Source organism: Dreissena polymorpha, chromosome 3, assembly GCF_020536995.1.
Source record: "Dreissena polymorpha isolate Duluth1 chromosome 3, UMN_Dpol_1.0, whole genome shotgun sequence".
Lineage (NCBI taxonomy): Eukaryota > Metazoa > Mollusca > Bivalvia > Myida > Dreissenidae > Dreissena > Dreissena polymorpha.
In genome coordinates this window covers 91775031-91792640 of record NC_068357.1, presented here as the reverse complement: position 1 = coordinate 91792640, position 17610 = coordinate 91775031, and the positions used below count along the sequence as shown (strand labels likewise).

Below are 17610 nucleotides of genomic sequence, written 5' to 3'. Positions count from 1 at the left end.
AAACCAATGCTAGGGCTATAGATCATGATTACTGACTTGAGGAATGCAAAAGGCTTTTAATCTTAAAAAGAAAAATAGTTGAGTAATAATTGGCAAATTGACAATTTCCAATTTTGTATCACACAGATTAAAATATAAACGGACAATTATGATTTGAAAGAGCAAAATAGAACAACATTTATTTCATTTGATTGGAAATCATCTTTAGTTCATGAGTAATCATTAGTAAAAAATGCAATGAAAAAAGCAATTGGAAAGCGAAACTCATTTCTGGTTTATGTGTAATCATAAAAAAAAGATTTTCTTAAACATTTGGAAAGCAAACTCAATTAATTGTTTTTAATGTAGTACATGTAGTTGGTTTCGAGCATTTGCAACAAACATGTCAATATTTGATGCACATACAGGTAGATCAATCAGACTGGTTGAGCATATCAGAGGTTTGGATGTCTGAGTTTAGGTTAAGGCAGCAATTTATTTATATTTTGTTTTCAATGATTTCCCTTCTACCGCTTTCAGTCAAGCTTTTCTGAGTCTAAAATAATTGTTTTTGCTATTAATATGCTTAATTGCTTAAAGAAGAAGCAAAGAACATAATCATGAACAAGTAAATTTAACGATCAACCAAGTGGTTCGTTTTGATAGGAAATTTGACACCATCACAAGTGTATGGTTACATAGAGAGGAAAGGTTGTCTTTGATCTAATTGGGTGTCTTCCACAGGGACTGATATGTGTCACAGGAGAATTTATATGGCACACAGTCTTTACACAGGGGGGTCTTGATCCACTTGGAGATAGCCAGCTGTGAATGGGGGCAAGGTTAACACTGTTCAATGCCATAAGCATGCTTGCACGCAATGTTGTCAATACTGAAACGCTGCTGTTGTGTATTTCCAATCTTGGATCACATTGAGGTCATTTCATGCACACCAAGATAATAATGTTTCTTAACCATTTACCACTCAGATACAAGCTTTAACACATTTGTAGTCCCTTACATAATCAAGTTAAATTTACCTTTAAAGGTTTCATTTCCTACATTGAGATATTGATGAGCAGCAAAGAGCATAAAACTCGAGGGCTGCTTTGGTTTTATTGTGGCTGCATATAACCATGTTTAGTTTGCTTTTGAGCAGCAAATGGTGAACTTACATGCTGTTTATATTTGCGTCTTCATGTTGGAAATCGGTAACACATTGTTGTCTTATTCATCAACAAACTCAATGATGGCAATGTATCGCTAATGCTTATTTTAGTTGCATACAAATTTTGCTTTAATTTGTGCGTTAATGCCTTACCACAAATAAAGTAATATATTTTAATAATCTGCAAAGTAACTAGTGTCAGTTAAATATATCTTTACTCAAGAAAACAAAATAACTTGTTCTCATTAAAATGTAATTAATTGTAACCTCATAATATACATGCTAATCTTTCTACAGGAAAAGATCAAAATTATCAATTTTTAACAACCTCATAAACAAAACAAGTTTTGATCAAGGGGTTCATTGTATTCTGTTAATCTGATTAGAAAACAAAAACTTGCATTAATGTTGTTTATTAGTCAAAAACTTAAAAGAACTCTATCCTTTAGGTATGGGCCACTTAAACTACATGGGCTAATGACTCAATGCTTTTATTTCTTGGCAACTGAGGCCGAAATGTTTGTAAGGCTGATGACAATGATACCTTGAACAATTATTCCTTAAACACATGGCCTGTGTCTCCTTATGAGACAAGAAAACTTGCATTACTTAAAAGCAGACAGCAAGCTGGTCTGGAGCTACACTAGCAAAATATGGCATAATACCCATTGAGGTATGATGTGCCTCATACATTGTAGAGCAACTGTACATACAAACAACTCTCTACTCTCTACCTAACTCAACATGTGTACATTGCAACATACCATGAAGTCCCTTCCTGGATCTAACTCAACATGTGTACATTGCAACATACCATGAAGTCCCTTACTGGACCTAACTCAACATGGGTACATTACACCATACCATGAAGTCCCTTACTCTAGCTAACTCAACATGTGTACATTGTACCATACAATGAAGTCACTAACTGGACCTAAATCAACATGTGTACATTACACCATACCATGAAGTCCCTTACTGGACCTAACTCAACATGAGTACATTGCAAATACCATGAAGTCCCTTACTGGACCTAACTCAACATGTGTACATTGCAAATACCATGAAGTCCCTTACTGGACCTAACTCAACATGTGTACATTGCAACATAACATGAAGTCCTTTACCAGACCTAACTTAACATGTGTACATTGTACCATACCATGAAGTCCCTTACCAGACCTAACTTAACATGTGTACATTGCAACATACCATGAAGTCCCTTACCAGACCTAACTTAACATGTGTACATTGCAACATACCATGAAGTCCCTTACTGGACCTAACTCAACATGTGTACATTGTACCATACCATGAAGTCCCTTACCAGACCTAACTTAACATGTGTACATTTCAACATACCACGAAGTCCCTTTCTGGACCTAACTCAGCATGTGTACATTGCAACATACCATGAAGTCCCTTACTGGACCTAACTCAACATGACTGTGAACATTGTGCTATACCATGAAGTCACTTACTGGACCCTTGCAACTTACTAAATATGTGTACATTACACCATACCATTAAGTCACTTACTGGACCTTACTCAACATGTGTACATTGTACCATACCATGAAGTCCCTTACTCTAGCTAACTCTACATGTGTACATTGTACCATACCATGAAGTTCCTTACTGGACCTAACTCAACATGTGTACATAATACCATACCATGAAGTCACTTACCAGACCTAACTCGACATGTGTACATTTCAACATACCACGAAGTCCCTTTCTGGACCTAACTCAACATGTGCACATTGCATCATACCATGAAGTCCTTTACTGGACCTAACTCAACCTGTGTACATTGCATCATACCATGAAGTCCCTTTCTGGACCTAACTCAACATGTGCACATTGCATCATACCATGAAGTCCTTTACTGGACCTATCTCAACCTGTGTACATTGCATCATACCATGAAGTCCCTTACTGGACCTAACTCTATATGTGTACATTGTTCCATACCATGAAGTCCCTTACTAGACCTAACCTAACATGTGTACATTGCAACATACCATGAAATCCCTTACTGGACCTAACCTAATATGTGTATATTGCAACATACCATGAAATCCCTTACTGGACCTAACCTAACATGTGTACATTGCAACATACCATGAAGTCTCTTACTGGACCTAACTCAACATGTGTACATTGCAACATACCATGGTATTGCTTACTGGACCTAACCTAACATGTGTGCATTGCAACATACTATGAAATCCCTTACTGGACCTAACCTAACATGTGTATATTGCATCATTCCATGAAGTCTCTTACTTGACCTAACTCAACATGTGTACATTGTACCATACCATGATGTCTCTTACCGGACCTAACTCAACATGTGTACATTGCAACATACCATGAAGTCCCTTACCGGACCTAACTCAACATGTGTACATTGTACCATACCATGATGTCTCTTACCGGACCTAACTCAACATGTGTACATTGCAACATACCATGAAGTCCCTTACTGGACCTAACTCAACATGTGTACATTGTACCATACCATGAAGTCCCTTACCGGACCTAACTGTATATGTGTACATTACACCATACCATGAAGTCCCTAACTGGACCTAACTCAACATGTGTACATTGTTCCATACCATGAAGTCTCTTATTAGACCTAACTCAACATGACTGTGTACATAGTACCATACTATGAAGTCACTTACTGGACCCTTGCAACTTACTTAACATGTGTACATTGCAACATACCATGAAGTCCCTTACTGGACCTAACTCAACATGTGTACATTGTACCATACCATGAAGTCCCTTACCAGACATAACTCAACGTGTACATTGTACCATACCATGAAGTCCTTTACTGGACCTAACTCAACATGTGTACATTGTACCATACCATGCAGTCCCTTAATGGATCTAACTCAACATGTGTACATTGTACCATACCATGAAATCCCTTACTGGATCTAACTCAACATGTGTACATTGTACCATACCATGAAGTCCCTTACTGGACCTAACTCAACATGCGTACATTGTACTATACCATGAAGTCCCTTTATACTTGACCTATCTCAACATGTGTACATTGTACCATACCATGAAGTCCCTTACTGGACCCTTGTGAATTACTCAACATGTGTACATTGTACCATACCATGAAGTCACTTACTTGACCTAAATGAACATGTGTGCATTGTACCATACCATGAAGTCCCTTACTTGACCTATCTCAACATTTGTACATCGTACCATACCATGAAGCCCTTACTGGATCTAACTCAACATGTGTACATTGTGCCATACCATAAAAGCCCTAACTGGACTTAACTCAACATGTGTACATTGTACCATCCCATGAAATCCCTTACGGGACCTAACTCAACATGTGAACATTGTACCATACCATGAAGTCCCTTACTGGATCTACCTCAACATGTGTACATTGTACCATACCATGAAGGACCTTTCTGGACCTAACTCGACATGTTAACATTGCAACATACCATGAAATCCCTTACTGGATCTAACCTAACATGTGTACATTGCAACATACCATGAAGTCCCTTACTGGACCCATGTGATTTACTCAACATGTGTACATTGCAACATACCATGAAGTCCCTTACTGGACCCTTGTGATTTACTCAACATGTGTACATTGCAACATACAATGAAGTCCCTTACTTGACCCTTGTGATTTACTCAACATGTGTACATTGCAACGTACCATGAAGTCCCTTACTGGATGCTTGTGATTTACTCAACATGTGTACATTGCAACATACCATGAAGTCTCTTACTGGATCCTTGTGATTTACTCAACATGTGTACATTGCAACATACCATGAAGTCTCTTACTGGACCCTTGTGATTTACTCAACATGTGTACATTGCAACATACCATGAAGTCTCTTACTGGACCCTTGTGATTTACTCAACATGTGTACATTGCAACATACCATGAAGTCCCTTACTGGATCCTTGTGATTTACTCAACATGTGTACATTGCAACATACCATGAAGTCTCTTACTGGATCCTTGTGATTTACTCAACATGTGTACATTGCAACATACCATGAAGTCCCTTACTGGATCCTTGTGATTTACTCAACATGTGTACATTGCAACATACCATGAAGTCTCTTACTGGATCCTTGTGATTTACTCAACATGTGTACATTGCAACATACCATGAAGTCCCTTACTGGATCCTTGTGATTTACTCAACATGTGTACATTGCAACATACCATGAAGTCCCTTACTTGACCCTTGTGATTTACTCAACATGTGTACATTGCAACATACAATGAAGTCCCTTACTTGACCCTTGTGATTTACTCAACATGTGTACATTGCAACGTACCATGAAGGGACCCTTGTGATTTACTCAACATGTGTACATTGCAACATACCATGAAGTCTCTTACTGGACCCTTGTGACCCTCGAGGAGTCTAACACTCGTCATGGTGACGAGGTCCCATTCTCTGATACTGCCATCTCTGTAATAAAACATAATAGTTCTTTACAGTCCATCCCCTATATGTTTATGGAAACTTTTTGTAAATTACTTTTTAATTTTAATTGTGAGATGTTGTATTATTTTGCCATTCCTAATTATTTTGTTTTGCATTTGTAACATTATTTTAAGTTCATCAACATTTTACATTTGTTTAAAACAGACCGCATTTTACTACAATCTAGTTAAACAAACTACCATTTTTAGATATTTTCATAAACATAAACTTAACTGCTAATGTCTTAACAGGAGAGCTAGAACTCATGGCAATAAATATAAGTAAATCTGCAAGGACTATGGGAAATGAAAAGGAGTTAATCAACTTGCCCTCTGATCAATGAAAAGGAGCAAATATATGAGAAAATCAGCAAGCACTTCAAAAGCAGAAAGTACTCTGGGCTATGAAAAATCAGCTAGCATTTTGGATTATACAAATGAGAAAATCAGTAAGCATGGTTGGAAGAATAGGACCCTTATGTTTGAGAAGCCTCGTTTGTAAATCCCCTTTGATGCTTTCCCAGAGGCAGTGTAGAAGCCTAATGTGTAAATCCCCTTGGATGCTTACCCAGAGGCAGTGTAGAAGCCTAATGTGTGAATCCCCTTGGATGCTTACCCAGAGGCAGTGTAGAAGCCTAATGTGTGAATCCCCTTTGATGCTTACCCAGAGACAATGTAGAAGCCTAATGTGTAAATCCCCTTGGATGCTTACCCAGAGGCAGTGTAGAAGCCTAATGTGTAAATCCCCTTGGATGCTTACCCAGAGGCAGTGTAGAAGCCTTATGTGTAAATCCCCATGGATGCTTACCCAGAGGCAGTGTAGAAGCCTAATGTGTAAATCCCCTTGGATGCTTACCCAGAGGCAGTGTAGAAGCCTCATGTGTAAATCCCCTTTGATGCTTGACCAGAGGCAGTGTAGAAACCTAATGTGTAAATCCCCTTGGATGCTTACCCAGAGGCAGTGTAGAAGCCTAATGTGTAAATGCCCTTGGATGCTTACCCAGAGGCATTGTAGAAGCCTAATGTGTAAATCCCCTTTGATGCTTACCCAGAGGCAGTGTAGAAGCCTCATGTGTAAATCCCATTGGATGCTTACCCAGAGACAGTGTAGAAGCCTAAAGTGTAAATCCCCTTGGATGCTTACCCAGAGGCAGTGTAGAAGCCTCATGTGTAAATCCCCTTGGATACTTACCCAGAGGCAGTGTAGAAGCCTAATGTGTAAATCCCCTAGGATGCTTACCCAGAGGCAGTGTAGAAGCCTCATGCGTAAATCCCCTTGAATGCTTACCCAGAGGCAGTGTAGAAGCCTAATGTGTAAATCCCTTTTGATGCTTACCCAGAGGCAGTGTAGAAGCCTCATGTGTAAATCCCCTTGGATGCTTTCCCAGAGGCAGTGTAGAAGCCTAGTGTGTAAATCCCCTTGGATGCTTTCCCAGAGGCAGTGTATAAGCCTAATGTTTAAATCCCCTTGGATGCTTACCTAGAGGCAGTGTAGAAGCTTATGTGTAAATCCCCTTTGATGCTTACCCAGAGGCAGTGTAGAAGCCTCATGTGTAAATCCCCTTTGATGCTTACCCAGAGGCAGTGTAGAAGCTCATGTGTAAATCCCCTTGTATGCTTACCCAGAGGCAGTGTAGAAGCCTCATGTGTAAATCCCCTTTGATGCTTACCCAGAGGCAGTGTAGAAGCTCATGTGTAAATCCCCTTGGATGCTTACCCAGAGGCAGTGTCGAAGCCTAATGTGTAAATCCCCTTTGATGCTTACCCAGAGGCAGTGTAGAAGCTCATGTGTAAATCCCCTTTGATGCTTACCCAGAGGCAGTGTAGAAGCCTCATGTGTAAATCCCCTTGTATGCTTACCCAGAGGCAGTGTCGAAGCCTAATGTGTAAATCCCCTTGGATGCTTACCCAGAGGCAGTGTAGAAGCCTAATGTGTAAATCCCCTTGGATACTTACCCAGAGGCAGTGTAGAAGCCTAATGTGTAAATACCCTTGGATACTTACCCAGAGGCAGTGTAGAAGCGCCCAGCAAGGTAGGCCAGCTTGTTGATCGCTCCGGTGTGAGCCTCAATGGCCGCCTCATTCTCTCCCGTCATCTTGTTCCAGAAATACACACGACCCATGCTGTCCCCACTGAGGATGAGGCTGCCCTTCATCTGTCGAGAGAAATGAAAGTGATCATAACCTTAATATTAGTATATAGCACACCTGATTATAATTGTGAATCGCTAAAAAATTGGGTTTAATGCATGTGTGTAAATTCCTGTCCCATATTAGCCTGTGCAGTCCACACAGGCTCATCGGGAAAGACACTTTTCCCCTAAACTGGATTTTCACTAAGAAGAACCTTCCTTAACAAAAAAAGAAGCATAAAGTGTCATCCCTGATTAGCCTGTGCAGACTGCACCGGCTAATCTGGGACGACACTTAACGCACATGTATTTAAACAAGTTTTTCGAGAGTCAGGCTCAATTCTAATTGACTTTAATTCAAGAGTGGCCCTATAACTTTAAAGGAGAGTTCTACCCATCTTCTCCTTTGGATCCTTTTATTGACTCTAGTCTATTAAACATAACCATAGTTATAACTTCACCATCGAACATGAAAAGTTCAACAAACATGCTTCAATCCTACAACTAAAAATTTCGTGATAAAAGTATTATATATTAATGAGAGTAATTGCGGAAAAGTTTTAATATTTAAAATTTTCATTTTGCCTTATTCTTACATATTTCTTTATCACATCTTGTTATATATATAAAATAAGTAAATTTATGCATCCCATATTTTCCTTTTGATAACAAAACTTGCTAAAATATGTACCAGTTGATAGATATATATTATTTTTTACATTTCACACATGCCACATAATTGTATTCTGAATAAACTTTGAATTGCTGTCCCTCTGTATTCAATAAATTGATTACTGCTATCTATTGAAGATGTACTTAATTGATTGATAATTTCCTATAATTTCCTATCTGTCTGTTTTCAATTGATTGATAATTTCCTATAAAATTATTTCAAAGCGCAATCTTCAAACATCATTTGAACTACAAGGAGCACTTCACTGGCTTTTTTGTAATTTCTATTTCTTTACCATCCAAATAACAGTTCACCAGTAACAGTGATACATTGTAAATGATGCACTAACTAGCGTTTTATTGACAGAGGCATAATTTGTTAACCAAACACGAGTTTTATGGTTGATTTACCTTAGATAAACTTCTCCCTTGTTAAAGAAACCGTAGGCAAATTAATTTTAACACCTGTTAGAAATCACTTTGCTAAATTGTTTTTAATCCATTAGGAGATAAATCAATCAGATTCGCTTACTATACCCATCGCCCCTGTTTATTTCCTTTTAATTACATCAAAGTTTTCTTGAAATGTTTCATTTCCTCAAAAAGGCCAACTTCCACTCTCTGCTCAGTTTAAACATTATTGAAGTTTATTAACAAGCCTGTTTATTTGATACAGGCTTTCATTAATAAGTCAGCTCTCTTTATGGTGTCTCATCAAACAGAAGGTGAACGATTTATGGTTTGGGAATTGAAAAATAAACTCCTCATTATACATGATGCCTCATTGATCAATAACACATCTCAATACTAAAATGTCATATATCCTTAAAACATCATTTAATTGTCTATCCAAACATTGATACAAAGTCAATCGGAGCTTTTTCCAACAAATTGCGAAACATTCCAGATGGCAAATGCACTTCATAGAATCTTTGGCCAGATTTGTAGCAAGCATTAAATCTACATAAATATTTATAGTTATTGATGTTCAAGTATGAAAAATGAGCATTTCATCACTGTAGCCAGAATGAATGCCTTTCAAACGAGAATTATTTTAAACCGTTTTAACACCTGGCACCGAATACTCACAACATGTAGTAACCATAGGTAAAATTGAAATAATTTTACAGATATTCCCATTACAAAGCAAGAAGAATGACTGGTAAAACTTGCATCTAAAGAAATAATACAAATAAAAAGAAAATTCACACTAAAGATTACATTTTCTCTAATGTATCATTTGTTTTTATATTTTGTTTTAATTCAAACAACTATAAATGTTTAAATGGCTTATATTTGAGAAAAAAAAAATCTTATCTTTTGGAAGTTATAAATAGTGATTTTCCATGAACATCCAAGAGCATAAAATATTTTAACAAACTCATCTGTAATTGTGCATAACTATCACAAGTTTTGCTTACTTAATACTAGCCTTACATTTCCCTAAATTTCACATAACCAGCCTTTGTTTTGACCATGGTCTTTCATTTATCTTGATGGTCATTCATGTTTTATTTATTAAAATATATATTATGAAAGAACCGTGGAATGGTACTATTTCACAATATGACTGTGCTCTGTGAAAAGGAGGTTTAATGCATGTCCCTTAAGTGTCCTCTCAGATTAGCCTACGCGGTCTGCACAGGCTTATCATGGAGGACACTTTCTGGTTTTATAATATTTTCGTTTCAAGAATGTCTCTCCTTAGCAAAAATCCAGTTTAGGCGGAAAGTGTTGTCCACACAGGCTAATCTGGGACGACACTTTCCGCACATTCATTAAACTCCCTTTTCACAGAGCAGGGCTCATATGAATTTCACACATGACTTACCGCCACAGTGTAAATAGGTACAGGTACATCAGCTGCCAAGAAAGTCCAAACGCATTCGCCCGAGAGAATGTTGCTCAACCTCAGGTTTCTAAAATCACAACAGCTCTCATAAGTTGTCCATTCATATAGATTTAAGGTGAGTGTGCTTATATCTTAAGGTTGAGTATCAGTTTTAAGTGAGATTTCATATTCCTAGGGCAATTTTCATATTCAAATTGAGCCTGGTTTTCAGTTCAAGATATGCCTGATGTTTATATTTAAGCTCAGCCTCATGGTATGTTTAAATTGCGTCTGATTTTCAAAAGTAGCGGCGTTCGTGAAGCGTAACTTCCCTAAAGATTTACAAACTTTACAAACAAGTACAACAAAATTAATAACAAAAGGAATACACTTAAGAATTTGGGAGCAAGAATTACGCCTTTAATTTACTGCACTTCACCAATGTAGTTTGAAGCATTGTACCTATTTAGTTGTTCAGATATTTTTGAGACAAAATTTAAATATGAGCTACAAATAGTAATTCTAAACATATGAAAGCACTGAGAACTATGACATTTGCGCACTGCACTATCCCTTGCAATGAAGTTTGAGTTTGATATCTCTAATAGTTGTAAAGGTATTCTCCAGACAAGAAATGCATGATAGGGATGCCCTGTCAGCAAGTAGTTAAAGAAAATCACAAGACAGATATAACAGCAATTGTACTGGATAACTAATGGATATTATAACCAACAGTAATGATAAGTGACGGTTAATAAAATACCCACTTGTCTTTTACAATTGTCAAAATATTACTTATTTTCTTTTGATTAACTTCAAATGTTCAATAAAAAAAACACACTCATTCCTTGCATGTTTTGTTCAATGACCATACAAAACTTCACACTACACAATAACTGTAAATCTAGCCTATGCATTACCAACTCATTAATTATTCACATGATTAAAGTTATTTTTCATAAAGACATAACTTTAAAATTAAAATAGCCACCCACCTAATATGGACAAAATAATTTATGATTATTCAAACAAGCTAATGGAAAAGAAGACTGTTTCATCCTGCATAATATTATTAATCAAGTAATGAATACAAAAACTCTTCTGCCTGTGGTACAAAATTTCTTTTCTATTTGTAGATTTGATAAATGGACTGATTAAAATGACAGACTAAATAAAGTTACAAGTAGGGAAATATGATCTGCATTATTAAAGGCTTTACAAGATCCACTTTACTTGAAACATCTGTTGAGATATGTATTAATGTGATGGAACATTAGATTTCAGATAACCCGAGATTTCTATTATTGTTAAATGTGCCATGAATATGAAATATGAATATAAATCAGTGGATGATCATTATTCGTTCATAAAACCTGAACATTATATTTCAAACAAGATAAACATAAATTTGACAATTTTTATACAATCATTACCAACTTAATAGGCTGTAAAATTCTCCCTAAACCAACAATGATGCGCTTGAGACCTGATCCATATATAAACAGATAAAGTACATAATTTTCTTGATACAATAAATCAAGACTTTCATAAATTCTAACCGCTTAAACAAACAGTAGGATCATTTAACCTGTGTTTTGAGACTCTAAAAATAAAAGCTTGCACAGCAGGTAACTAAAAACCTACGCTGATGTTGATTTTGATTAAATTTCTTCATTATGGTGCTTGTAGAGAACAATCCTCTTAATACTTAAGAACATAACACATGAAAGCCATATTGGAAAAAGAAATGAAATTCTCCAATCAATCAAACAGATATAGACTTGCATCAACAAGACACATCAACTGGTGTCTAATCACTTTGATGTTTATGGGATGAGGCGAAAACCCCATAGCTGTAAGGTATATGCCACCTGTTAATCTCTGGAGACTTGCTTTTACAGATCATATCTGGCTTTTAAACACAAGTGGGTATTGTTTATCGAGAAGAGGGGCCATTCTCTATTAGTGCACACCTGGTAAAGTGGTATGGAACAAGAGTGGAAAGAAGAGCAAAAGAGAAAAAAGAATGAGACACAACAATTATTAGCTTAAAATAACAGTATCATCATTAAACATGTTCATTTCTATACAGCTATTTAGTGCCTAAGTCTGGCGTGTTCCTTTTTTCTTCTTCTTGTAGCTGAAGTGATTTCTTCAGCAATTTTGATAACCAGAGATGCCTAATAATTTGAAAAGAAAATTCTGATAAGGCATCATTGAAAATTTGAAAAGGAACAGATGCCAGCGAATAGCAAGAAAAAAGATGGATCAATTCTTCTGTATTTGCTAATAATACGGTTCGTAATAAGGTGGTAACATGTAAATGTGGCACATCTGCCACAGCAACCTATAGTGCCACAGCAACCTATAGTGCCACAGCAACCTATAGTGCCACAGCAACCTACAATGGCCCACAGCAACCTATAGTGCCACAGCAACCTATAGTGCCACATTAACACATAGTGCCACAGCAACCTATAGTGCCACATCAACCTATAGTGCCACCATAAGATATAGTGTCTCATCAACATATGGTGCCACATCAACATATTGTGCCACAACAACCTAAAGTGCCACAGCAACCTATAGTTCCACAGCAACATATAGTGCCAAAGCAACCTATAGTGCCACAGCAACCTATAGTGCCACAGAAACATATAGTGCCACAGCAACCTATAGTGCCACCATAACATATAGTGTCACAGCAACCTATAGTGCCACATCAACATATAGTACCACAGCAACCTATAGTGCCACATCAACCTATAGTGCCACAGCAACCTCTAGTTCCACAGCAACCTATAGTGCAACAGCAACCTATAGTGCCAAAGCAACCTATAGTGCCACAGCAACCTATAGTGCCACAGCAACCTATAGTGCCACAGCAACATATAGTGCAACAGCAACCTATAGTACCACAGCAACCTATAGTGCCACTATAACATATAGTGTCACAGCAACCTATAGTGCCACAGCAACATATAGTGCCAAAGCAACTTAAAGTGCAACAGCAACCTATAGTGCCAAAGCAACCTATAGTGCCACAGCAACCTATAGTGCCACAGCAACATATAGTGCCACAGCAACCTATAGTGCCACCATAACATATAGTGTCACAGCAACCTATAGTGCCACAGCAACCTATAGTGCAACAACAACCTATAGTGCTGAATCAACCTATAGTGCCAAAGCAACCTATAGTGCCACCATAACATATAGTGCCACAGCAACCTATAGTGCAACAGCAACCTATATTGCCAAAGCAACCTATAGTGCCAGAGCAACCTATAGTGCCACAGCAACCTATAGTACCACAGCGACCTATAGTGCCACCATAACATAGAGTGCACAGCAACCTATAGTGCAACAGCAACATATAGTGCCAAAGCAACCAATAGTGCCACAGCAATCTATAGTGCCACAGCAACCTATAGTGCAACAGCAACCTATAGTGCAACAGCAACCTATGATGCCAAAGCAACCTATAGTGCCACAACAACCTTTAGTGCCACCATAACATATTGTGTCACAGCAACCTATAGTGCCACCATAACATATATAGCCATAGCAACCTATAGTGCAACAGCAACCTATAGTGCCAAAGCAACATATAGTGCCACCATAACATATAGTGCAACAGCAAATTATAGTGCCTAAAGCAACCTATAGTGCCAAAGCAACATATAGTGCCACAGCATCCTATAGTGCCACATCAACATATTGTGCAACAGCAACCTATAGTGCCACAGCAACCTATAGTGCCAAAGCAACTTATAGTGTCACAGCAACCTATAGTGCCACAGCAACCTATATTACCACAGCAACCTATAGTGCCACCATAACATATAACACCACAGCAACCTATAGTGCCAAAGCAACCTATTGTGCCACAGCAACCTATAATGCCAAAGCAACCTATAGTCCCACAGCAACATAAAGTGCCACAGCAACCTATAGTACCACAGCAACCTATAGTGCCACCATAATATATAGTGCCAAAGCAACCTATAGTGCCACAGCAACCTATAGTCCCACAGCAACCAATAATACCACCATAACATATAGTGTCACAGCAACATATAGTGCCACAGCAACCTATAGTGCCACAACAACCTATAGTGCCACAGAAACATAAAGTGCCACAGGAACACATTGTGCAACAGCAACATAAAGTGCCACAGCAACATATAGTGCAACAGCAACATATAGCAACACAGCAACATATAGTTCAACAGCAATATATAGTGCCACAGAAACATATTGTGCAACAGCAACATATAGTGCCAAAGCAACCTATAGTGCCACTTTATCCCGCCAACATATAGAGGATACTAGTGCAGAATTACAGGGGTGGCCTGTTCCATAGGGACTTGAACAATTTTGTGTAACTGTCATGAAACTTTATGAAAGTTTAAGAGGACAAAGAAAGAATATAAAGTTTTATATTCCCCAAATAGGCTCTTGTTGTTTTTGGATTATTGCAGTAACTTAGTTTCATTTAAAGAGATAAAAACAAATACAAAGCAAATATATTTATTTCTTTAAAGAGAAAATCTCCTTGGTTACAGCATGCTAATGCCAGGTTTTATCAACACCTTGTCAGGATACACTTTTAAAGCTTCCAGTAAGAAAGCATTATTGAAGATACAAGACAAGTGTCATTAGGACAAATTCCCCCATTCTACTTCTAATTTTTAAATATGACCTTTTGTTTCTGAATGTGACCTTGACCTTTGAAGTATAAACACAGTGTTACAAGTGACATTTCTTATAATGTTTTAGTTTTGTGCTACCGGTAAGTTATTTTAAAATCAATGAATATATGGCAACACTATGACTCAGACATGAATTTTCAGGCTGTTATATGGCAAACTTTGACCCAAGACCTCGGAGTTTAACGTTGACCTTTGAAGTAGGGAAACAGTTGTTACATGCAACATTGTCTTTTGATGGTTTACATTTGTGCCAAGTGATTGTAAATCCATCAATATATGGCACCAAAAGGGCGGACACAGGAATTTTCTGACAGACCACAAGACATTGCAGAGACTGACAGTTGGACACCGCCGCCTTCTTCAAAAAGGGCATTCAAACTACTTCACTAGACAATAATGTAAATATGTACAATATACCCATACACAAAAGAATTTAGGCAACTGAAGAAGAAAACAATTTCAAATGTTATTTAAATTAAAGTCCTGTCATTTATTGCTTATGTCTCTCAAAAAATGTTATATCATTATATACAATACAGTCATAACATATATGTTGAAATATGTTTTCAAATTGTTAAGGATGGTCCTTTGATACTTAATATAATTGTCCTAAAACTGTTTTGAAAATCAAATTTCTATCTTTGATTAATCATATTTATTGAAATACAAACAAAACTAAAAACATACATAATTATTTCAAAAATCTCCTACAATTTTTTACACAATGTTCATTTACTTCTTTACCAATTGCAATTCAGAGATTTACTTTCCTTTGTGCAAAAATGTATCACAACAATTCAAACAATTTCTTCCATGTAATTGTAATATCTTAATTTCAAAGATGAAAACTACTAAAGCATTTTTAAACTGTGTTCTGACCTAACTTACTAACATACAAACGATAACTTAATTTTCCCCAACGTCACTCTTCCATGTCAATTTTTATTATCTTAATTTCAAAGATGAAAACTTTTGAAGAATTTTGAAACTGTGTTCCGACCTAACTTACTGACATACAAAAGATATCTTAATTTTTCCCAACATCACTGTGTGATCTATACGCGTATAACATAAATATTTGTGACAACAATGATTGTATGGGGTAAATTAAAATATACGAGCTAAGTTAAATTAATTTTTCACAGGCTTTGGCCGTAAGATCTTCTAAAATTTCATGATGCCTGTCATTAAATACATATTACGGTAAATAGGTACATTTTACAAGCAACAGGAAATCTTAAATAACAAAAGCTGACTAAACCATGAGCAAGATTCATCTGAGAGTGGAAAGATAGGCTTAATACTTTTCAAGTACTGGGAACCGATAAGAGCCCTGTGTCTTTAATGAATCTTTCAATTACTTGGTAAAGAGAACAATCTGCAGTACATGAAATATAGAGCCATGGGTTGGAAATAGAATACAAATTAGTCAACAAACTTATATTTTTATCGGGCAAACAGTTCAGCTTTGGGTTCAGAATGTTGGGCTGTTAATAGAGTACTTCTAAAGGATTTGCCATCAGCTTTACATGCTGTGTCAGAGAGGGTTGAAAATCAGACATTCACAGATGAGAATGCAGGCTACATTCCAATAAAAGTTGCCCACCTGAAGAATTTCAGACTTAACCACTTGATGTTATTAATGAATCTTTACACTGGATCATTTAAAATGCATCAGCAAGGTTGTAATTTAGTTTTCATAAACACAATCTGGGCAGACAACATTTTGATGTGCTATATTTTCTCGTCTGCATTTTTAACTGAATATGTGATTCAGATACATGTAATTGCACCAAAAATACATTTGTTGTCTATTTTATAGTTTTCCTTGTGTTTTAACTGATTACAACACCAAATAATTATTTGAAAATATATTTACAGTTTTTTTTTAAGTTCATCAACTAATATTTATTGAATCTATAGAACTAGGTTAATAAAGTATTTTATTAACATATTTATACTTCAATTACAGTATTAATTTAAAAAAAATATTTTCATTTTAATTTCTTTGATAAGATTTTGGTCTATGTGGCATGAGTCAACTTTAATTTACAAAATCTATTTCTCTTAAATGGTCAAGTATGGAAAACAGTTCAAAATTTTAAGATAAAGGCAAAAGTTCTGAGTTGGAATGTTAATGTTTAAGATTTATTGCCTCTTGCAGTCTAAAACAAAACTTGAAGACAAATAAATAATCTCCCCAATACATCCTTTCATACAAGAGCACAGCATAACGGGTGCCACGCTCGGCTGCGAAAGCTTGTAAATTTTTTTTTTTTTTTTAGAGGTCACAGTGACCTTGACCTAGTGACCCAACAAGAGATGTGTTTGTCAGAAATACAATGCCCCCTACTGCGCCGCAATGAAATAAAATTTCTATTTATCATTTGGCAGGTATAGAAATCATCTCCCTTTAAAAGTTATTACTTCCCTTGAATTTTGTCCAATCCAACTGGGAGGGGGCGGGGGGGGGGGGGGGAGGGTCTCACAGTCAATTATGACCATGTCAGACATCACTGACAACCAAGGCCTGTGGTTAAAAAGAGATCATAACCAGAGTAGATCATGTCTCTATTGACATAAGTCCACAGATATGTTATGAACAT

At 36.8% G+C, this 17610-nt stretch overlaps 1 protein-coding gene across 5 annotated transcripts in view; it reads right to left on the bottom strand.

Moving 5' to 3' along the window:
• LOC127875293 (uncharacterized) overlaps positions 1-17610 on the bottom strand; it is an 81157-nt gene that overhangs the window by 11427 nt on the left and 52120 nt on the right. For all 5 annotated transcript variants that reach the window (XM_052420259.1, XM_052420262.1, XM_052420261.1 and 2 more), the window contains 3 exons: positions 10290-10377; positions 7659-7810; positions 5553-5640 (listed from right to left, as the gene is read on the bottom strand). In XM_052420259.1, the coding sequence (XP_052276219.1) occupies positions 5553-5640; positions 7659-7810; positions 10290-10377 (328 nt within the window). The remainder of the gene's footprint in view (positions 1-5552; positions 5641-7658; positions 7811-10289; positions 10378-17610) is intronic.